Source organism: Peromyscus eremicus, chromosome 19 (genome assembly GCF_949786415.1).
Source record: "Peromyscus eremicus chromosome 19, PerEre_H2_v1, whole genome shotgun sequence".
Classification (NCBI taxonomy): Eukaryota; Metazoa; Chordata; class Mammalia; order Rodentia; family Cricetidae; genus Peromyscus; species Peromyscus eremicus.
The window spans coordinates 49,447,861-49,470,245 of record NC_081435.1 but is presented as its reverse complement, the minus strand read 5'-3'; the positions used below and the strand labels follow the sequence as shown (position 1 = coordinate 49,470,245).

The following is a 22,385-nucleotide window of genomic DNA, read 5'->3' as shown; positions in this document are numbered from 1 at the left end:
CTGGGCTTTTAGGTTGATTTTTAACATATTCATCTCCAATAAAGATGAAACTGTTCAACTCTGAGAGGTCGCTGGCACTTGGGGAGTAGGGGGAAGCTGTGTGTCTCAGAAAAACCAGTGGATGGTTTGCTAGTCTTGGCATGTTACCCACCTAAGGCTTAACATACTTCAGCCTCATTGAAACCTTATCAGTCTTTGAAGCAGCTGGAGATTGGAGCAGGCAACTCACCTCACTGGTAGGGCAGACACATTAGGGGTCATGGTTCTGTGTCCAGACAGGGCTGACTGCTGCTAACTGCAGGATTATCTCAGGAAATTCATTCAACCCCTCTGGCTTTCATTGTGAGAACAGGCTAAGTGATTGTACTCTCCTCCCAAGACTCCTGGTGGGTATTAAATGAGATAAATCATGAGAAGCATCTTCTATATTGTTTAAAGTTGAAAATGCCCAAGTCAGAAGTGGATTTTAGAATCAGCTAGATGAGAAAGGTCTGACTCAAAAACCTTTGTTTTTTCTGCTAAGGAAAAAAAATGATTTAAATAGTAATGGCTCTCAAAAGGCATCTAATCCAAAGGGAGGGTTTTTTGTTTTTTTTTTTAATGCATTTATTTATTATGTAAACAGCATATGTGACTGCAGGCCAGAAGAGGGCACCAGATCTCATTATAGATGGTTGTGAGTCACCATGTGGTTGCTGGGAATTGAACTCAGGACCTCTGGAAGAGCAGTCAGTGCTCTTAACCTCTGAGCCATCTCTCCAGCCCCCCAAAGGGAGGGTTTTAATTCCAAATTGCACCTGTGTCTTCAATGACAAAGCCCACATCTGCCAGTGCTCCTTGTTAAGATGTATCTTCTGCCGGGCGGTGGTGGCGCACGTCTTTAATCCCAGCACTCGGGAGGCAGAGCCAGGCGGATCTCTGTGAGTTCGAGGCCAGCCTGGACTACCAAGTGAGTCCCAGGAAAGGCGCAAAGCTACACAGAGAAACCCTGTCTCGAAAAACCAAAAAAAAAAAAAAAAAAAAAAAAAGATGTATCTTCTAAGTGGCACCCACCACTGTGTCTTAAGTATCTGTCACACTCTTTCTTGGGCAGTTATTTTAGGGTTAAATGCCTTTTCCACAAGCGGATCTTGGGCTCAAAGAAGAAAGGGCCCTGCATCATTAATCATTAACACACAGGAGGACATGCCACCTGTCAGGCACCAACAGCCTGTGTCACCTGAGGCCCGTGCTCAGTGCACACCCAGTGCTCGCCTTGACCTTCGGCTGCTGCCTTCTTGAAAATGCTTCTCTGTAATAATTTTTCTGCATTTTACTCTTGTCTTTTAAATAATGTAGCCAGAATCCAGCAAGACATTTAGGAGGGTGTAAGGGGGCTTGCTACCAAGCCTGAGGACCTGAGTTTAATCCTCAGAACCCATATGAAAGGATGGAGAGAACCAACTGCCATAAGCAGCCCTCTGACCTACACACACACACACACACACACACACTGTGGCACCCATACACACCTACACACACTAAACGTAAAAATATTTTTTAAGTAGTGTAGCCAGCTCTGGTATTTATTGCCTTTCTAAGCATTATGCCTGTACTTGACACTAAGATTCTGTGAGATCAGTTAAAATAACTTATTTTTCTGCAGTTCAGTGTGATTCTTAACTCCAAATCTCTGTCTCTTCTGTGATCTCCATTCAGAAGCACACTTGCACCTAATAAATATATGAATAGAAGCCAACTTCAAGGTCAGCTTGGTCTACATAGGGAGTTCTAGGGCAACCAGGGCTACACAAACCCTGTCTCAAAACACACATGTGCACACAACTGTATGTACATGTATATGAATGGATGGATATATACATACACATATATGTACATGGTCTAAGCTGTGCAGCTAAAAGAAGTGTAAGCAAACTGCTAAAGCAGACACCAGCTCCCGTACTCGCTTGTTCAAATGCCTTCTCAGGCCACAGTTCTGAGAGGAACTTGAAGTTCCAGCCTTGCCAACACTGAAGTGTTAGATTCCTCCTGTCACTCATCCTCACTGGGCAAAGCTTCCACAGGCTCACCAACTGCTCAGTCTCAAGTTTCTTATCTGAAGAGTTCATAAGCTGCCCACCTAGACTGCATTCTCAGAGAGCACCACATGAAGATGATGATGTGTTGGCTGTCACATCTGAGCTGGGCCTTGGACGAGATCAAAGATACAGAAGTCTCTAAACCAGGCAGTGGTGGTACACACCTTTAATCACAGCACTCAGGAGGCAGAGCCAGGCAGATCTCTGTGAATGAGGCCAGCCTGGTCTACAAAGTGAGTTCCAGGACAGGCTCCAAAGCTACAGAGAGAAACCCTGTCTGGGGGGGGGGGGGGTTCCTGTCTCTGTCCTCATGGAACTCATGAACTGGCAGAAGGCAATGTCTGACCCAAGTTGCTAGAAGTAAGCTATATTTTGGTGAGGATTCAGAGTGCTGAAGGAACATGTCCCAAATCCTTTTATTTTAAATTAATTTCTACTCATTATGACTTTAAGATCTACTCAGTAATTAAGCTTGAAACAACAATCACTAGTTCATCTTCACACTCAGACTTCCCTTCATCCAAAACCACTAATTTGTTGTTGTTGTTTTAAAGAAGGGTCACATTATTCCCAGCACTCAGTGAATCTCTGAGTTTGAGGCCAGCCTGGTCTTGAGTTAGTTCCATGACATCCAGGGCTACACAGAGAAATACTGTCTAGGGGTGGTGAGGGTTTCTCATGTATCTCTGACTGGCCTAGAATTTGATGTGTAGACCAGGCTGGCCTCAAACAGACAGAGATCTGCCTGCCTCTTCCTCCCAAGTGCTGGGATTAAAGTCATGCACCACCACACCCAGTAAAGCCCTAAAATGTAGCTACATCTTGGGCTGGCAAGACAGCTCAGCAGGTAAAAGGGGGTTACCACCAAGCCTGATGACCTGACTTCAATCCCCAGGACCCACATAGTAGAAAGACAAAAGCTACTGCAAATGGGCCTCTGACTACATGAATTCATGTGTGTACCCATATACATACATACACATGGAGAAAAAATAAAATTTACCCCCATCTTCACTGACATCACCCAGCTTCATTAATTCACTTAATATTTATTGAGCAAGGAAAAAAAGTCATCAAGGCACACCACAAAAACTCCAACTCTAAATTGCAGAAAAGAAGCAAGATAAAATACTAAGAAAATAGGATGTAAGCGCAGAGACTTACAGCAGCAGCTAGTTAGGTTTCTCTGTAACTACACTACGTGAGTGGATATGGGGTAAGATGGCCTGGCACCACAAACCCAGCACTGAAGAAGGTGAAGTCCGAGTTTAGGGCTTCATAGTAAGCCCCTCTCTCAACAAACAGTCTGGTCTTCCCTACCTCTTTTTTTTTTTTTTTTTTTTTTTTTTTTTTTTTTGTATGTTTTGTTTTTCGAGACGAGGTTTCTCTGTGTAGCTTTGGAGCCTGTCCTGGAACTCGCTCTTCAGACCAGGCTGGCCTCAGAACTCACAGATATCTGCCTGCTTCTGCCTCCCGAGTGCTGGGATTAAAGGCGTGCACCACCACTGCCTGGCATTTCTCTACCTCTTTTTACACCCTTCAATTTTCTCTGAACAGCCAAGGGATTTTTTTTTTTTTTTAACAGAACCGAGGAAAGGTCTTTGCATGCGCTAGGCAAGCACTCGACCACTGAGCTGTGTATTCTCAGCTCTCGGGCTGGACTCAATCTTGTGATCCTCTTGCCTTAGCCCAGAGTGGCTGGAATTACAGGCCTGAGTCATACCTGTTGTCAAGTTACTACAATAAAATATAGCTCTGCCTTGAAAGTGCTTAAATTTTAGTGAGCAGAAACAACTGAGCATACACCATGAACACACAGTTAAGTTAGAAAACAGCCACGGAAGGAAAAATCGTGGGAGTGACTGGGGCAGGTGCAACCAGGCTGCAGTATTTCATCACTCACGAGACCGGCTCTAGCCAATTCTCCAGTCTGACCTTACCATACCCTTTCCCCGTATTTAAATCTTTTGCTTTCAATTCTCCCTCTTCACTGGCTCTCTCTTTACAAAGGTCGTCACTCCGGGATCCACTTTTCTCCCCTTTTCATCTACCAATGTTTCGGCTACAGGGCTAGTCTTTTTCAGTTTTGTGTGGGCGCGTATTTGTTTCGGTGAGCACGTAGTGAAGTCAGAGAACAAGTTGAGGAAGTCGTTTCTCTCCAGGAGGGTCCCAGGATCGAACTCGGGTTGTTGGGGCTTGGCGGCCCCCGCTGAGCCGTCTCTAGTCTTAACTTTTCCCAGCGCCATGCCCCTCGCGTTTAAGCGCAGGTCCCATTTTACACGTGTGGCTCGTAACCTCATATGCGCTCCTCGAAGAGGATGGAGGTGAGCACCCACCTCGCTCACCGTGAACTTCGCACCTACTACGAACCTCCGGGACAAGCGTCTACCCGACCACTTCAACACGGGGAACCCGGCCCGGAAGAGCAGTGTGGCGGACAGGAAACCGGAAGTCCCGTGCCTACACGGGGGCGGGGGGGCGTGGCCTTTCGGCGAGCTCGTCTCTCCACTTGGCTCGACCGCGCGTGCGCGGGGGGTCGGCGCTCTGGTCTGGAACATGGCGGCGCGGCCGTTGTGGGCGGTGCAGCGGCTGCAGCGCCTCCTGGCCTCCGGGACCGTGTCGCAGAGCCGGTAAGAGCGGCGGCGGGGCCCGGCAGGCCGTGGCGTGGGCGCGACGATGGGCAGCTGCGGGAAGGAAGGCGAGGCCTAGCTCGGCGCCAGCGAGGACCGGCCGCAGGCCCCGTGACCCGGGCGTCCACGCCGCGTCCCTCGGAAGGGAGGCTGAGGCCCAGAGGCGCGCTTTTCCCGGGTCACGGGAGATGAGCGGACCCGAGGCCACGTCCTGGGAGGTGGAACCCCGGGCATGAGTGAACCGGAGACGGGGCTCCTTCCGAGCTAGCCCCGGCTCACCTGTTTCTTCCGGGGATGTATTAGGGTTCTTAGCCAGACTCCATGTGGTCTCAGGGCAGTCCGTCTCTCGAGCTTCTCGGGAACATCGTTTTACCTGTGTGTAAAAGACGAGCATCGGACCGTTCTCCAGACGGCCTTTCCACCAGTTTTAGGGGTACTGCGAAATTAGGGGTGCCGTCAGTGGACTGCAGGACTCTTTTTATTGCTTCATGTTTAATAACTGAGGAATCTAGAATGTAGGAAAACTTACTAACTTTCCCAAACAAATCTTAAAGGGAGTTATTACCCCGTCTAGAAACCAGTCGCGGTGTTTTTGTATTCGTGAACACGGTTCGTTATTCTCAGGGGATACTCCTGAGAAAGAATTCTTTTAAAAAGGCTGTCCATGAATAGTTCGAGAACTCTGACTTGTAAATTAGCTCCGGGAAAATCCAGGAAATTTGCATGGCCATTTGTCATTCTTTTTTTTTTTTTTCCCTCTTGAAGCACCTGACCCAATACACCCGCCCCACCAGAGCTGTGAGGCGCTGGATTCAATGCTCTGGGCGGGGTGGTTTGTTTTCAAACCTTTGGCAGTGTGTTGGGTGAGGTAAGGAAATAATCATAGAATAGTTTCTTCTGAAGAAGTAATTGAGCACTGACCTCTTCTCTTCAAACTGGCGGTCTTGACCAGCTCTCTGTTTATCCAGGATAAACGTGGTTTTCTAGGAGGCTCGGTCTTTGTCCATGTATAATTTGCCCCAGACTTATCTATGATAACTGTATTTTCTGAACCAGATATTTAGAACCATGTATAATTGGATATCAAACCATAATAAAATTCAGGGCCAGCCTGAAAAATCTGGGAAATAAAAGTTCTCTTGCCTGTTCTCAAGCCAGCTAGCGCTTCGCTCTGCCTAGAGCACTCTTCTTAAAGCAAACTCCTTTACCCCCCACCCTCTTAGCCTTTGTTTAGATTTCTGTCATCTCAGTGGCCACTATCCAATATATGTCCCTTTATATAAATAATAAACTGCTTTAAAGAGCTCTTGGACCCATAGATTGACCTGGTAGTTTTTCACTTGAAATAATTCCCAGGATCTAAGAGGTATAATGAAAACTTCCTTAAAATAGAGGTCAGAGCAGCCATAGTTCAAGATCTGCTCCAAACTAGGCCCTAGTCTACATTTCTATGTAAACTGAACTAAATATCAAATATTCTAGTGATACCAAGAGCAGGGGCTTACTTTCCATAGTAACCAAGGATGGATTTTTTGAAAAATAAATAAATAAATAAATAAATAAAATTTATTGCAAGGTCAATTGGCTCCTCTTTCCCTAGTCAGATGCTGGGGAAATTTATAGGGAGAGAGAAGCTGTTTCTCATTAGGTGTGAGGACAAGAAAGAGCTAGGGTTCTTTTGTGCTGGTGTGGATGTCATCGTGTCTCTTCACAAGTCATGTGCTTCTTTCTAGGGGGTGATTACGTTTTGTGCTTAGGATTTTGAGCTTGTGATATCAAAATGTCATTGGCAAGCAAACTGGCTTGTGAGACTGTCTCTTTTTTTTTTTTTTTTTTTTTTTTTTTTTTTTTGAGACATGGTTTCTCTGTGTAATTTTGGTGCCTGTCCTGGATCTCGCTCTGTAGGCCAAGCTGGCCTTGAACTCACAGAGATCTGCCTGGCTCTGCCTCCCCAGTGCTGGGATTAAAGGTGTGTGCCACCAGCACCCAGCTTTTTCTTTTTTTGGGGGGGGGGGGGGCGTGGGGATTGTCCATTCTTAAAAAGCCTGTTTGAAACTGCCTTTGAATGGATCCTGTAAGCTGTTCCTGAAAGACAACTTCAAATGCTTTGTGAGTTAAGGAATTGATGTCCTGTTGTTGGGACCTTAACCGTTTTATTGGCTGTGCAAAATTTTAGATTACATAACTAGTTGAACAAAAACTAATTGACTAAAACAAGGTTCTATTTTAGTGACCTGTTCAGTCCAGAGACTGTATCAGTCAGAATTTCTCTTTCACTGCACAGATTTTCTTCTCTGAAAGCCTTACAGCATGTGGCCATGAAGTTTTGGAATTCTAAGCCTGAGTTCCTTCTACTCGCTTTCCCCTTCTGTAAGACAAAGAGTTAGACCTGAACTGTGTGACTATGTGGCTTCCTGGTGTTAAATAGCCTGGCTCAACAGAACACCTGCTCTGTGTATGCATTTCTTTTGTTTGTTTTGGAGGACACTGTTTTTGTTGTTCTTTTGATGCAGGCTTTTACTATGCCACCAGAAAGATCCACCCACATCAGCCTCCCAGTACCTGAGATTGCAGGTAGCCACGTGCCACTTTGCCCAGCTTAACGGTGTGATCTTGAACAAGTTATTAAACCTCAAGCCTCTCATCTTGAGTTTGTCATCAGTAAAGTAGGGTATATTGTGGGGATCAGAGACAGTCCTCAGTGAGTGAAGTCCTGAGAGTGAATGCTTGTGTTGACATGTGCAAGCCATCTCAAAACTCCCGAGCCTCAGACCCCTGGAGGAATGGCAAAACCTTCCTTCTGGAGTGAGATTTGGAGGCATGGCAAAGCCTTCCTTGGGGGAAAGTGCAAGTATTAACAGTGTGTGCAGAGATTACCTAAACCTGTCCCCTTGATCAGCTGTACCCCAGAAGCCCTGTCTCTTGATGTATGTAATAACCCCACCTTCCTAGAGATTGAACAACTCTGTGTAATAAGCATGCTGAGCTTCCAGGGTGCTGTTTTTTCCAGCAGTGAGCCTGAACCACCTGATCCCACTGTTCTGTTTTTTCTTCATTCCCTCACTGCCCCAACAGTTCCTTTCCTGGAGCTAGGCTGGCCATGACAGATTATAATAGCATCTATTTTGTATTAGCAGCGTTATTCATTCTAGCAGAAAAGAAATCCAAATCAGTTGACAAATGGATAAAAAAAAGTAGCATATCTACACAGTGATCTATTAGCAATAAAAAGTAACCAATTACTGGCAAATGCAGTTTCGAAGGTGCCTCACCTGTCCCCAATGAGAAGTTCTCAACACTCAGAGATGAGGAAAACCTTCTTTAGTGCACAGTTGCAGACTCTAGCTATTGCTTAAAGAGGTTCAGCCCTGATCTGAAATATTTCATGTTTTATGTAGGGTTAGACGTTATCATAATCTTCTGACCATCTTTGGGGGTCTTTTTAAAATCCCTTTGCCAAAGGAGATTTCCTGGAGCTAAACTGGGAAATTTCAGCTGTACAGAAGCTGAAATTTGCAAGTTTCTAGTTAAGACAGTTTTGTCTTTAGCAAACATCTGTCTAATCAGATGTTGGTAGTGGTCGCTTCTCAGGGGAGAGGGGCAGATATGATGGGGGGGCGGCAGCAGTTTAGTTTTAGCTCCCGTGTTTCAGAGCAGGGGAGAGTTTCTTATTCCTGTGTAACTTAACACTTCCTACTTGTCAGTAAATCCTATTCTTTTTAATTAAAAAACTTGTTGGTATTTTTTCTTATCACAGTTACATGAATGAACCTGAAACACACTCTAAGTGAAAAATTGCTTCTAAGTGACCATCTATTATGATTCTGTTGACACTAGGCATCCATAAAAGGCATGTCTGTAGAAAACAAAATATCATCAGGCTTACCTGGGGCAAACGATTTAAGAGGAAATGGTAAATGGTGTGATTCATACAAGCCTTTTTATGGTGACAAAGATGTTCTGAAATTGTGGTTTCAGAATTGGTTGACTGGACATGGTAAAAATGTTTGAATTGAACATTTTAAATGGTAAATTGTACGGCTTTATTTTAAGTGATCGGGAGTTTTACCTGCATTATGTCTGTACCACCCATGTGCCTGCTGCCCACAGAAGCCAGAAGGCGTTAGATCCCCATGAACTGGAGTTACAGGTGCTTGTGACTTGCTGAACGGGTGCTTGGAATTGAATCCAGGTCTTCTGGAAGAGCAGTCAATGCTTTTAACTGTTGAGCCCTTTTTCTCACCTTAAAGCTATTACTTTTAAGAGCACTTTAAAATATAGTCATGTTTCAGGTATTGGGCAATAAAAACATGAGGCAGATGAAGCAGAAAAGTGCTTAGGTAGGACCTCGTAGCATTTGTCACCAAGACTGAAAACTATGGAGAGTTTCAGTGTGGGGTGCTTTTGGGCTCTAGCTGTTGTGATTTGCCTTTTTATGGTGGTATTTTTTCATTATGTGCCTCTGTCCTCCCCCCCCCCCCTTAGGGGATGGCTCCACCCATTCAGCACCGCCACCCCAAGAACGGCTGGGGAAGACTGCAGTTCTGAGGACCCTCCTGATGTGCTCGGTCCCTCCCTTGCTGAACAAGCCTTAAGGCTAAAAGCTGTTAAACTGGAAAAAGAAGTCCAAGATTTAACAGTGAGTAGTGGATTTTATATTATTTGTTATTATCTCTTCTCGGGTTTAAATGTTCAAGCGAAGTTTGTGTTTTGTTTTGTTTTTTAATGAACTTGCCTCTAAAATGGTTCTTTACCCCTCCTCCTCCACTGCTCTCTTGCTGGGCCTATTAGTTAGGCCAAAAAAAAAAAAAAAAGGCTGTGGCTTTTAAAAGGCCACTTGCTAAGGATGGTGCTCGCTTTGGTTCCCTCTTGTTTCCCAGCACTTCCCAGCTGATGGTTTGGCAGTTAAAGGTGGTACGGTGCCTGTCAGGTGGTAGAGAATAAGTATTTGCTGGGTGTGTGAGTTCTTTGTACTCTGGTAATCAGAGAGCGTCTGACCTACTGGACACAGTCGTGATTGTGCACTGTGAGAAGAGATAGCAGAATCATTACAAAGGCACTCGGGACTGTCTTATGAGAGCAATTAAAGAAACCAGGAACTACAGAGAAAAGAGGACCAAACAGGATCAGCCAACTGCCTTGAAACAGGTGATAGGTTTTTAAAACTTATTCTTTGTCAGTGAAAGAAGGGTTGGCAGTGTTGCCTAAATAGATAATGAACTTGAAAAACTGATATGTTCAAGCTAGTTGGAATTACTTACAAGCTACGGAAGAGTAAATAGATTACTACTTTGGAAATTGGGAGAGCAGTCAGTCTCAGACTATTGGTTTTTAAACAACTACTAGTTTTATTGGAGACTGAACCCAGGGCCTTGAACCCATGCTGAGAAAGTGCTCTATCACTGAGCTGTATCCCCTCCCTTCCTCTAGGGACGAGAGTTATAAAGTACAAGCGTTCTTTCCCACTGATTCTCATCCTTTGACTTTGCGTTTGATATTTAGCTAAGATACCAGAGAGCTGTCGCTGATTCTGAAAACATAAGGAGACGAACCCAGAGATGTGTGGAAGACGCCAAGATCTTTGGTGAGAGATGACTTAGAATACATGTAGTTGAAGGGCAGGCACCTTTGAAAGCACATTTGTAAACTGATCGTAGTAGAAATGCACCTGAGTCCCCTAACTGATTCATCCCATACCTCCCACTAGCCCTACAGGCTTTCTCTGCTGCACGTGGGAATGGTGTCATGTCATTGCTATAATAATGCTGGCCTTTATTTTTCTAAGGATATACAGTTACTACATTTCCAACATTCTAATGTATATAGAAATAATATTTTTCAGTCATTAATGAACCATGAATCATCAAGACACTCGAGGAAAATCCAAGAGCAGGGCATAACCAGGAATGCTGAAGCTTGCTTAATGTAAGCAACATTGGTCTGTATCCACAGGGAAAGTACACTACTTTAGACAAGAATCCTTTATTGCTGTCAGTACTCTGCAAGTTGATGATTTATAGAACAGCCTAAAGGAAGCTAAAACTTGAAAGAGAGAGAGAGAGAAAGTATTCATGCATTTGTGCATGTATATCCAAGATTATAGCAAGGCTCAGCAAATCATAGCCAACTGCCAGTTACTACAGTTTTGAATTTCATGATTTTTTTAAATCCTTTATTTTCTCTTTACCTACAGAATATAAAATCCTCGGCTTTTGCCTCTTGTCCCACAAACCCTAAAATGCTTACTGTGTGACCTTTTACAGAAGCAAGTTGTTGACAGCTGAGTTATGGAATTGTCTGTTGCAAGTAGAACAGTTTTCGCAATGGGGGAACTTCTGATGTTCCACCTGCTTGATGAGCAAGATGGGTGGGCACCAGAAGTCAGGCTTTGAGTTAGAACTAGTTTACTGTGAGTTTACTCAAGAAATGGTAAGCCATCTGGGAACAAATTCATGTTACCTAACTGCACTGCCAAAGAGTTTAGTAGTTGGCCAGTTTAACTTAAAACAATGTGTCTACCAAAGATACCACAGAAGTCATTTGCCTCCTCCTAGTGGCCAGAGAGACTTGGGAAACTAAGGGTTTGAGCATGGAGGGAGAAGGAAAGTATAATAGGTTTTTGTTTATTTAGTTTTGTTTTTGTCTTTTGAAACAGGGTCTCTCTATGTAGCCCTGACTAGCCTGGAACTCTGTGTAGAATATAGGCTGGCCTCAAACTCACAGAAATTTCTGCCTCTGCCTCCCAAGTGCATAAATTAAAGGCATGAGCTACACCTAGTATAGCTCTTTTGATAGCTCTCTGGCCTCCTTGCAAGCATAGTTTAAACTCAGCAGTCTGCCTTCTTGGTCACAAAGATGAAGCTTTTCCCAAGAGAATACATAGTTACTACCAGTTAAAAAATAATAATAAATTGGGACCTTGGGAGATGGTTCAGTGGATAAAGTAATTACTTTGTGAGCGTGAAGTCCTGAGTTGGAATACCAGAACTCATGTGGGGAAAAAGTCACGTGTTTAACTCACCCCAGTGCTGGTGGGGAGGAGACAGGCAAATCCTGGACACTCACTGGACTCTCTGTTTGGTTGAAATGTCTAGTTCTGTGTCCAATAAGAGATTCTATCTTAAAAAAAAAAGAGAGAGAGAGAGAGAGAGTAAAATATACATCATTGACCTATGACTCCCACTTGGATGCACATACAGGCAAACACGCATATATCACACACAAAATAATCATAATACAATAATGAGAATCAGTCAGAAACTGCTCCTCGGTGTACCAACAAGAACCTAGGCTTCTATTTAGCCAAATTTCCACTTCTTCACTGCTATAGAAGCAAGGTCTCCCCTGGCAGTATACAGATCAGCACAGAAGCTTACTACTTTAAAACCTCTACTCGGGAGGCAGAGCCAGACGGATCTCTGTGAGTTCGAGGCCAGCCTGGGCTACAGAGCGAGATTCAGGACAGGCACCAAAACTACAGAGAGAAACCCTGTTCTGGGATAAAAAAAACAAAAACAAAAACCCCTCTCCTGGATGGCTGGAAATGTAGCTCATTGACCCAGCATTTACATAGCATGAGCAGAGCCGTACACTTGGGCTTGGTCCCCAACACTGAAAACTCAAAGTCTGCTCTCAGTCAGGGCCTGTTTCCTGAAGTGCCTTGTGCTCTGCCTTCTCCCGACCCCCTCCTACCCTAAACTAGATGATGCCCCATTCCCCACTTGACACTGGCATTTTTCTTTCCTTGTGAACCCGTCTGCATGCTGTGAATCAGTTGCCAGTGTGCTGCTGTTGGACAGATTGGCCACTATTTTCCTCAGGAAGCTCTACTGGGTCTGGTACCCTGGGAAATTAAAGGGAGAATTCCTTCCTCTCCTTTGGTCTGCCGCATCTGGTCAGTTTTCTCAGGTCTCTGTCGGTGTTTTTTATTGCTCACCTGTGATTAGTGACTAGTCTGGTTGACTTCCCATTTCGGCATAGCTGTAAGCCCAAAGAGTCTGTACTCTTCACCAGCCCCTGCTGGGTGTTACGCCGTAGATGACCAATGGTGACCATTCCTTAGCCCAGTCGGAGTGGGGACGGTGGGATCTTTCAACAGCTGGGTGTACTCTCACCATGTAACATTAGTTCACAGTGCTCTAAAAGGTTTCTGTGGACCTTTCCCAGTGTCTCCCTAACAGGCCATAGGCAGGACACTCACCTCATCTGTAAGTGTCAAGTGTGCCTCACCTTCCTATCTAGCCAGCCTCGAACAGGTGGCTCTCAGCAGTCATAGCATAGTGCTGACGTCTTGTTTTGTGCTCTCCACCCCCCCTCCCAGTGAAATATTCCTAGCTTATCTCTTCACAATGGCCTCTGCACTAAGATGACCCTGTTTTTAGTCTATTTTATGTAGACCTATTTAGCCCAAGTTGTATCTCTTCCCAGTTTCCCAGTAGGATTCCTGGAGATAGACAGACAGACACAGTTTGCAAGCTTGAATGGTTGAGCTGATCCCCAAGTCCTGCATGGCAACCCTCCCACTTTCAGAAATCCTAAGTATAAAGTGTACTAGCTACCTCTCTGGGCCTGCTCCAGATTCTGCTCCTAAGGACAGCATTGTTCTCAGACTGGGATCTGGTTTCTCTGCAGGAATCCAAAGCTTCTGTAAGGACTTGGTGGAGGTGGCAGACATTTTGGAGAAGACAGCTGAGTGCTTTTCAGAAGGAGCCAAACCCGAGGACCACAAGCTTACTCTGGAAAAAGTCTTTCAAGGACTGTCTCTTTTAGAAGCAAAGCTGAAAAGTGTGTTTGCCAAGCATGGCCTAGAGAAAATGACGCCCATTGGTGACAAATACGACCCTCATGAGCATGAACTCATCTGTCACATGCCAGCAGGTGTTGGGGTACAGCCTGGCACTGTGGCATTAGTACGACAAGATGGCTACAAACTTCATGGCCGCACCATTAGACTTGCCCAAGTGGAAGTGGCAGTGGAGTCTCAGAGAAGGCTATGAACAAGCCACCGGGAACTAAAACTCTCCCAGGGTCCTGGCACCTCTGTCCCCTTTATTTATTAAGCTGGTTTGTATTATACATGAGGTCCTTCGTGTGCTCTGCTTTGGATTTAGTCATATTGGCTTTATCTCTACAGTATCTTATTGGTTTTATGTGACCTGTCTGGTCTCATCAGAAGTCCTGCCACTGGGCATCTGAACAATGTGACGAGTGTCCTATGGCCTTTATCAAAATGTTTACAAAAATCATTTAAATTGGTACTCTGATGACTGAATCCAAAATCCCTTAACTGTGTTTTCAACTAATGACTGGAATTAGTGTAGCAGCATCTTGGGTCTTGTATCTTATGGGAAAGGGAGATGGTAGGGATTGGCTTGACATTTAGGTCCTTAGATGACAAAGCTTTACCCTTGTATAAATTTAGATCATTTGGGTTGACGTCTACAGAGATTTTTCAAGGCTGCTTTTCTATTTCATTTTTCATTTAGTCATCTTTTGTACTTGTATTTCCTGCTAGGGGTCACACTTAAATTGTTCCATAGCCACCCCTTTCTGGTCCCATTTGGAAGGGCTAAAGAGTCGGACCAGTCTTCCTTTTTTTTCTTGTTGGTAAGGTGTACTCTATTATTAAACTGGTCTCAAGTCTATGAACAGGTAAGCTCTGGCTGCCTCGACAGCACAACCCACTCCCAGGGAGACCAAAAGCCTCCTTATATCTCAAGTTAGAGAGTCAGGCATGGGGGGCCAGGCATAGTGGCTGACCCTTCAAAATGAAAAGCAAAGGATTAGGGTGGGTGACTTTTTTGCAGTACATACTTTACACAAAAGCAGTGCTGCTGCCTCTTTGAACGCACTCAGAGTGAACTGGGCCATCCTCCTCTGCTTAGGGTGTGGTGCTGCTCTGAAGAGGACAGGGGACTTCCTGTAGCAGCAACAAAAATGCACTCAAAGTCCTCAGCCACGTTGTCACATTGTAAAACTTGGGGGATGCTTACCCCAATCAGCTGCTGTCACCTTCGCCATTCCAGTTTTTAAATCCTGAGTCAAAAGCACCCCCCCCAAAAAATTATATATTTATAATTGACAAAAAGAACAAAGTTGTCTCGGGTTTTTTTTCTCCGCACATTTTGTCAAGAAAAGGTGTGAACACAGCTCCATCATTGTCCACCTAGAATCATTTGCAATGTATGAAGGAAGGGCCATATTCCTTGTACTCCTCCTGGCTAAATCATACCTGCTGGAAGGTGGACAGCAAGACCATGGCAGAGCTGCCCATCCACACAGAGTACTTGCACTTAGGGAGCGATGATGTTGATCTTTATGGCACTAGGAGCCAGAGCAGTGATCTGCATCCTGTTGTAGTCGATGCCTGGGTACATGGTGGTACCACCAGACCACACTGTGTTGGCATAGAGGTCTTATTGACATCACACTTAATGATGGAATTGAAGGTAAGTTCATGGACACCATAATACTCCACACCCAGAAAGAAGGCTAGAAGAGCACCTGGGGACAGCAGGATTGGTCCTTGCCAATAGTGATGACCTAGCCGTCAGGCAGCTCATAACATCTCTAGGAAGAAGGATGCAGCAGCAGGCATGCCTTACTGGAAGTCCAGGGCAACATGGCACAACTTCTTGATGTTACAATCAATTTCCTGCTTGGCTATGGCAAGGTGTAGTCACACTTATTCAGGAGCTTCATGAGTAGTCAGTCTATAAGGTCCTATCCGACTGAGTCCAGACGCAAAGTAGTGTAGGGGTAGTTTCTATAGGTGCCTGTGTGCATGCATGCATGTGTGTGTCTGTCCTTGTCTCTAGAGTCCATTATGAGGCAAGTGGTACTATCAGAGTTGTACAGACAGCACAGCCTTGGCGGCTGTGTGGTGTTGATGGTCTTGAACATGATCTGGGTCATCTTTTCATGATCGGTCTGGAGTTCAGGGAGCCTTGGTAAGTATTAAGTGTTCTTCCAGGGTCTTAGTTGGCTCATTGTATAAAGTGTAGTTTCATCTCTGTCATCCAAGTTGATGACAATACCATCCTCCATGGGCACCTTGGGGTCAGGATGCTTCTTTTGGTCTGGACCTCGTAGCTGAAGTTTTCCCCAGTCCTGCCCATCAGCCATTAGCTCAGACCTACCACTGACTAGCTCTTACATTTAAACTCAGTCCATTTCTGTTAATCTATGTATTTTGCCACATTTTCTGTGGCTTTACCTGTGTCCCATTACATGTTGCTCCTTGGGCGGCTGGCTGGCATCTCTCTGGCCTTCCTTCTGTCTCTGAATTTCTAAGCTGCCTTGCCATAGGCCAAACGGCTTTATTAATCAACCAATCAGAGCAACACAAATTCCCACCCCATCAGGACCTTGTTGCCCACATAGGAGTCTTTCCGGCCCATTTCCACCATCACACCCCAGTGAAGTGGGCAGAACACCGTGGAAGCAGGAGAGAGTCTTGGAAGCATCCTCGACTATGAAGCCAGCTTTGTACACACCGGTGCCAGCATAGCAGTATCTGCTTCCATGGCAAACGGTAGCAGGTGGGTACTCAGCAGTGGAGTTGCCGAGAGAGGCCTGTGTTTGCCAGGTGAACGTGGTGGAGTCTACAGATCGTCTTCCCATAAGCAAAGAGTTATTTTCAGCCTCTTAGGTGTGAAATAATTCTAGGCAGGCAAGTAGACAGTACCAAAAGCAAATGACCCCAACACATTTGTATAGGTAATTACCTATAGTGGCTGCTTCCACCAACCCTGACTCCTGCCCTTCATCAGATTTGCCCTGGGATCCTATGTTAGATTGTATGGCGAGGTGATAGGCAAACATACTGGACTCCCGTAAATTTCTCATTTAACAATGCTGAAGTATGCCTATTTTCCTCTGTGGTGGAGATTGGCAAAGTATTACCTCTCATATCAACAAACTTAATTTGTGTCTTTAGAGCACTGGGGATTGAATGCAGGGTCTCCAGAATGCTAGGTAAGCACTCTACAACTGAGGTATGCTCCCGGCCCTGACAAGGTTTGTTTCCTAGTTTTACAGCTATATTTTAAACTATATTTGTATGAACATCTGTCTCCTCTTTTATGTATTAACCTTGTAAATTTTATGAACCTGTATTTTGTTTTGTTTTTCGAGACAGGGTTTCTCTGTAGCTTTTGGAGCCTGTCCTGGAACTCACTTTGTAGACCAGGCTGGCCTTGAACTCATAGAGATTCACCTGCCTCTGCCTCCCAAGTGCTGGGATTAAAGGCATGTGCCACCACCACCCAGTGAACCTGTATATTTTTTTATATCTTAATAACTGATGGTGTATAAAAGATTTGTCCAGTAAATACTTTAATGAGTGAATAATATATGAGGTAAACCTTATAGAGGTTTTACTATAAGGGAAAATTTACTATACAGGAGAAAATGAGAATGAGAAGTTGATGTAAACGTGCTTAGGAAATACTAACTTACACAAGTAGAACTTAGCCAAAGGAGCACTCGGGTTCTCTTAGCGTAATTCTGCCAGGCAGACAGGATAGCCTTGGTTAACAGCTGCCTGGGAAAAGCAGTGCTGGCCTGTCTTGGGATAACCATGACAATATTTTACATTGTAAATTTCCCCATTTGCCCAACCAAATCTTGTAATTTCTGTGAAATGTGGTTAAACTCGAAGTATAACTTGGAGCCAGGAAACTATATAGGCTGACAGGGATTTCTGCTCGGGGCTGGTTCCCTTTTGTGCACTAGCCAGAATCAGTCGCCTACTGTTACTGAAAGTTTTTCTTTTACTAATCTCGTGGTCAAGGAGTGAACTCTCAGTGGAAAGGCATATCAATTCTATAACATAACCGTACCCTTTCTGCTGCTTCGGAAGCTTAAAAATCTAGTCTGTGCTAGGACTATACTCAAGGGACAGCCCTTCTAGATTCTTTGGACTACAAATTAAACTGGCAAAAACTGGATGAAGGGGAAGAAAACCAAATTCAATTGTATACATGAACATCAGAGTCCTGCAAAATCTGAGAATCAGTGTCAGGAAATGGGTGCTTCGAGCACATCCTGACCTAGAACACAGGGCTTAGGTCTTCTGGAAAACAGAAAGCTGATGAGTAAGGGTGGTCTTGTAGAAGTTGTCTGGAGAAGTCCTTTGATATGTAATACTTTGCCAATGTAAATTTCCTTTCCACTTGTGCATTAAAAAAGGAAATTCAGTCTGTCAGCTACTCCCATGACTGCGGTTTCCCAAAATAATAACCAGCGAAATATATATATAGCAAAGACTATTTTGAGGCGGCATATTCTAATCTCAGACCTCCAGTCATATTTTCAGGTGGTAAGTTAACCCTCAAGAGTATGAAGCCATCCTCTTTTGACCTCCACCAAATCTAAGCACTTGGACAAAGATAGGACTTAGAGATGGTATAAAATGTACTGGGAGCAGTAAATATCACTTTTTTAGAGTTGTTTATTGGGCTGGAGCGGTGGCTCAGAGGTTAAGAGCACTGGCCCCTCTTCCAGAGGTCAATTCCCAGCAACCACATGGTGGCTCACAACATTTCTATAATAAGATCTGGTGCCCTCTTCTGGCCTACAGGTATACATGTAGGCAGAAGACTGTATACATAATAAATAAATAAATCTCTTTAAGTTTTTTTTTTAATCTTCTGTGCATTGATATTTTGCCTGCATGTGTATCTGTGTGAAGGTGTCGGAACTCCTGGAACTGGAATTATAGATAGTTATGAGCTGCCATGTGAGTACTGGGAATTGAACTCAGGTCCTCTGGAAGAGCAGCCAGTGCTCTTAACCGCTGAGCAATCTCTCCAGCCTCCAACCTTTTGCTGTTGTTGTTGTTTTGTTTTTGTTTTTTCAAGACAGGGTTTCTTTGTGTAGCTTTGGAGCCTATCCTGGAACTCACTCTAGAGCAGGCTGGCCTCAAACTCATAGAGATCCTCCTGGCTCTGCCTCCTGAGTGCTGGGATTAAAGGCGTGAGCTTAAAAAGTACTAATTACTGCAGGCTGGGCCATGACTCGGTGGTTAAGAGCATTCTGGCTGCTCTTCCGGAGAACCCAGGTTCTATTCCCAGAACTCTGCAGTCAAAAGATTTCTCTTGGCAAGGCTTAATTTTACCATTTCACTAAGTGCATATTGTAAATTTAAGGAGCAATGAAATTCCACAATAGGATTTTGCCTCCTTTTGCCTTCATTTCTACAAGATTGTCAGAAACAATGAGAAAATGAACCATGTACATTTTGGAGTTACTAGCTGTCCTTGCCAGTGAACTAGAATGGACTGTCATTTTAGGAGTTCTGTTAGCTAAAGAGTGTTCTGGTCTTTCCATATATTTCTGCAAGTAGATCACTTATTCGGTTCTTTTATTGTTCTGTAGTTTTACAGACTTACATCATGAATTCAGAATGAGATGAAGCTCTAATAGCGTCCCTCAAAGGAGGGACGAGGGAGCCAGAGCAGTGCAGTAGAACTCAGGCTTGGTAGGCAAAGACTTTGAGGGCAGTTCTGGTACCTGGGGCTTCTGCCACCACTCATTCCATGTTTATAAAATGGTTATAATTCATGATACTATGAGGACTACGTGAGACTCCAGCAAGCTCTCCTGTTTTATTGCTTAAATTATCACATAGTTTTTCTTGCATTTTTATGATTGCCTAAAGCCTAGGGAAAAAGGAAGACTGATTAAGTGATTGTATTAAAAAATAATGTTGTAAACTAACCTATCATGACCTGTGTGGCTCGGGTCCTGGAACCCCGGCTAGGGATGGTGAGGGAATGAAGAATGGACAGACATACAGACACACGCAGAGTGAAGCTGGGGTCAGGTGGGGTTCTACCACTGGGTGTTCATTAGGTATAGCACAGGGAGAGGTTAGCAAGTCTCTGGAGACCAGCAATCCCTGCTGTAAACATCCAGGAGCAGGAAACCACGGTTGCTAGTCTTTGCACACACGGATCAGTCTTCCGTAGACACTCTGACCCCAGAGAAAAGCTTTGCCAATTTCCCGTGGGCCAGTTAAGGTCTTGTAGTCCTCAGCAGGCCGTGCCCATATCAAAATACATCCTCACTTAGAAGTTCACTCACTCAGACTTCCCACCACTTCACTGACCGTCTGAGGGTTACTATTGGTGGGATGAAATGCCATGGCCAAGAGTGAGATGGGGAGGAAATGGTTTATTGTGCTTACACTTCCATATCACTGTCCATCATCAAAGGAAGTCGAGGCAGGAACCCGGGGACAGCGCTGTTGGAGAAGCCATGGAGGAGTGCTGTTTATTGGCTTGCTCGGCCTGCTTTTTTTTTTTTTTCCTTTTATTTATTTAAAAAAAAAATTCCGTAGCCGGGCGGTGGTGGCGCACGCCTTTAATCCCAGCACTCGGGAGGCAGAGCCAGGTGGATCTCTGTGAGTTCGAGGCCAGCCTGGGCTACCAAGTGAGTTCCAGGAGAGGCGCAAAGCTACCCAGAGAAACCCTGTCTCGAAAAACAAAAAAAAAAAAAAAAAAATTCCATTTTACATACCAACCACAGTTCCCTCTCTACTCCTCCAAAAGAGTAAGGACTCCCATGTGGAGTCAACAAAGCCTGGTACGTTCAGTTGAGGCAGGACCAAGCCCCTCCCCACTGAATCAAGGCTGAGCAAGGTGTACCACCTTAGGGAATGGCCTCCAAAAAGCCAGCTCATGCACCAGGGTAGATCCTGATCTCACTGCCAGGAGCCCCTCAAACAGACCAAGCTACACAACTGTCTTCCCACATGCAGAGGGCCTAGTTTGGTCCCATGTAGTCTCCACAGATGTCAGTGTAGAGTTCATGAGTTCCCACAAGCTTGGTTCAGTTGTCTCTGTAGACATGATCTTGACACACACATACCCCTTGCTCATATAATCCCCCCTCCCTCTTCCACTGGACTCCTGGAGCTCAGCCTGTGCTTGGCTGTGGATCTCTGAGACTTAAGTCTGCTTTCTTAAGAGAACCCAGGACCACCAGCCCAGGGTGGCTCCACACAGAATTCACTGGGCCCTCCCCCGTCAATCACTAATTTTAAAAAATGCCCTCCAGGCCTGCCTAAAGCTGGATTTTATGGAGGCATTGAGATCCCCTCCTCTCAGAAGACACTAGCTGTGTCAAGTGGACATAAAACTAGCCAGGACACCAACCATTCATAATTATATCTTTCCCTTCCTGTTTTGTTGTTTGGTCTTTTGTTTGTCTAACTGACCTTGTTATAGAAAATACACACTTTTAGACTGAAAGAACAATAAAATTGTGTCCAGGCCTTTAACCATTTCATCTTGATGGCTTTGCCATAAAAGACCTCAGTGTGCTGGGCATGGTGGCCCATGTCTTTGATCATAACACTTGGGAAACACAGACAAGAGGATCTCTGTCAGTCTGAGGCCAGCCCAGTTATCACAGTGACATTCCGTCTTAACAAAACAAACAATGGGATCTGGAGAGATGGCTCAATGGTCAAGAGTACTGGCTGCTCTTGCAGAGGACCCGGTTTCAAGTCTCAGTACGCACATGGTGTCTCATAACCAACTGTAACTCCAATCAGACCTAAGGGATCTGACACCCTCTTCTGGCCTCTGAGGGTACCAAGCACACAGACATTTATGCAGGCAAAATACCCATACATCAAAAATCAATAAAAATGTAAAATACTTTAGCTTGCAGTTGACATGTAAGGAAACATAGATCCACTTGCAAAAGACTTGATGTTCTAGTGCTTGGACTACAATTCTCTGCCTTTCCTATGCTGTAAGTTGTCCATTGCTCTCCTCCATGACAGCGGATTCAATAAATGATAAAATGCTAAAGTAAAATCAAATAGGGAAAGATAGGATGAAGTATAATATTAATATAAGAAACACCTCGCCGGGCAGCAGTGGTGCACGCCTTTAATCCCAGTATTCAGGAGGCAGAGCCAAGTGGATCTCTGTTAGGATCTCAGCCTAGTTTACAGAGTGAGATCCAGGACAGGCACCAAAACTACACAGAGAAACCCTGTCTTGAAAAACCAAAAGAAAGAAAGAGAGGAAGGAAGGAGGGAGGGAGGGAAGGAGGGAGGGAGGGAGGGAGGGAAAAAGGAAAGAAAGAAAGAGGGAGAGAGAGAGAGAGAGAGAGAGAGAGAGAGAGAGAGAGAGAGAGAGAGAGAGAGGAAGGAAGGAAGAAAAGAAAAGAAAAGAAAAAAAGAGTCTCTACAACAGCTGAATTAAAATAACTGCAGTTCAGATGTGGACGGTTTGGTTTGGTTTCCCTAGTGGCCTCCCACCCACCTGACTGTGCTCTGCCATGGAGTGCTCTACCATCAAATAATATGCTCAGCCCTAGACCTGGTATGCATACAGGCCTTCCATACCCTGCCTTGAGTTAATCTTGTATGTTTCTACTTGATTTGCCTGTTTTTCTTGGATCTAAGCCTCACTTCTTCCTGCCTGTCTGGTTGTCTTTTCTTCTGTTTGCTTCTAGGTCTACACTGACTACTGGGATTATGCTTTACCCTTTGTTATGTAGCGGTTTCCTCAAAGACTTGAAATATTCTGTGGTGGTTTGAATGAAAATGGGCTCCATAGACTCGTAGGGAGTGGCACTATTTGAAAGGATTTAGGTGGCCTTGTTGGAGTGGGTGTCACTTTGTTGGAGGAAGTGTGTCACTAGGGTGGGCTTTGGG

General features: G+C 44.7%; 1 protein-coding gene across 1 annotated transcript; it reads left to right on the top strand.

The window, feature by feature from the left end:
• The first annotated feature begins 4,581 nt into the window (after nt 1-4,581).
• Grpel2 (GrpE like 2, mitochondrial) lies at nt 4,582-14,356 on the top strand. The gene is made up of 4 exons (XM_059245952.1): nt 4,582-4,708; nt 9,194-9,347; nt 10,211-10,292; nt 13,340-14,356. The coding sequence occupies exons 1-4, from the start codon at nt 4,635-4,637 to the stop codon at nt 13,702-13,704; spliced, it is 675 nt and encodes a 224-aa protein (XP_059101935.1). The 5' UTR covers nt 4,582-4,634; the 3' UTR covers nt 13,705-14,356.
• The last annotated feature ends 8,029 nt before the right edge of the window (nt 14,357-22,385 follow it).

Bases quoted from the DNA above. Each gene is read 5' to 3' on its own strand.
- Grpel2 (XM_059245952.1), top strand. From the start codon at position 4,635: ATGGCGGCGCGGCCGTTGTGGGCGGTGCAGCGGCTGCAGCGCCTCCTG. The intron at 9,348-10,210 runs GTGAGTAGTGGA...TTTGATATTTAG, and splicing joins AAGAAGTCCAAGATTTAACA to CTAAGATACCAGAGAGCTGT. The intron at 10,293-13,339 runs GTGAGAGATGAC...GTTTCTCTGCAG, and splicing joins GGAAGACGCCAAGATCTTTG to GAATCCAAAGCTTCTGTAAG.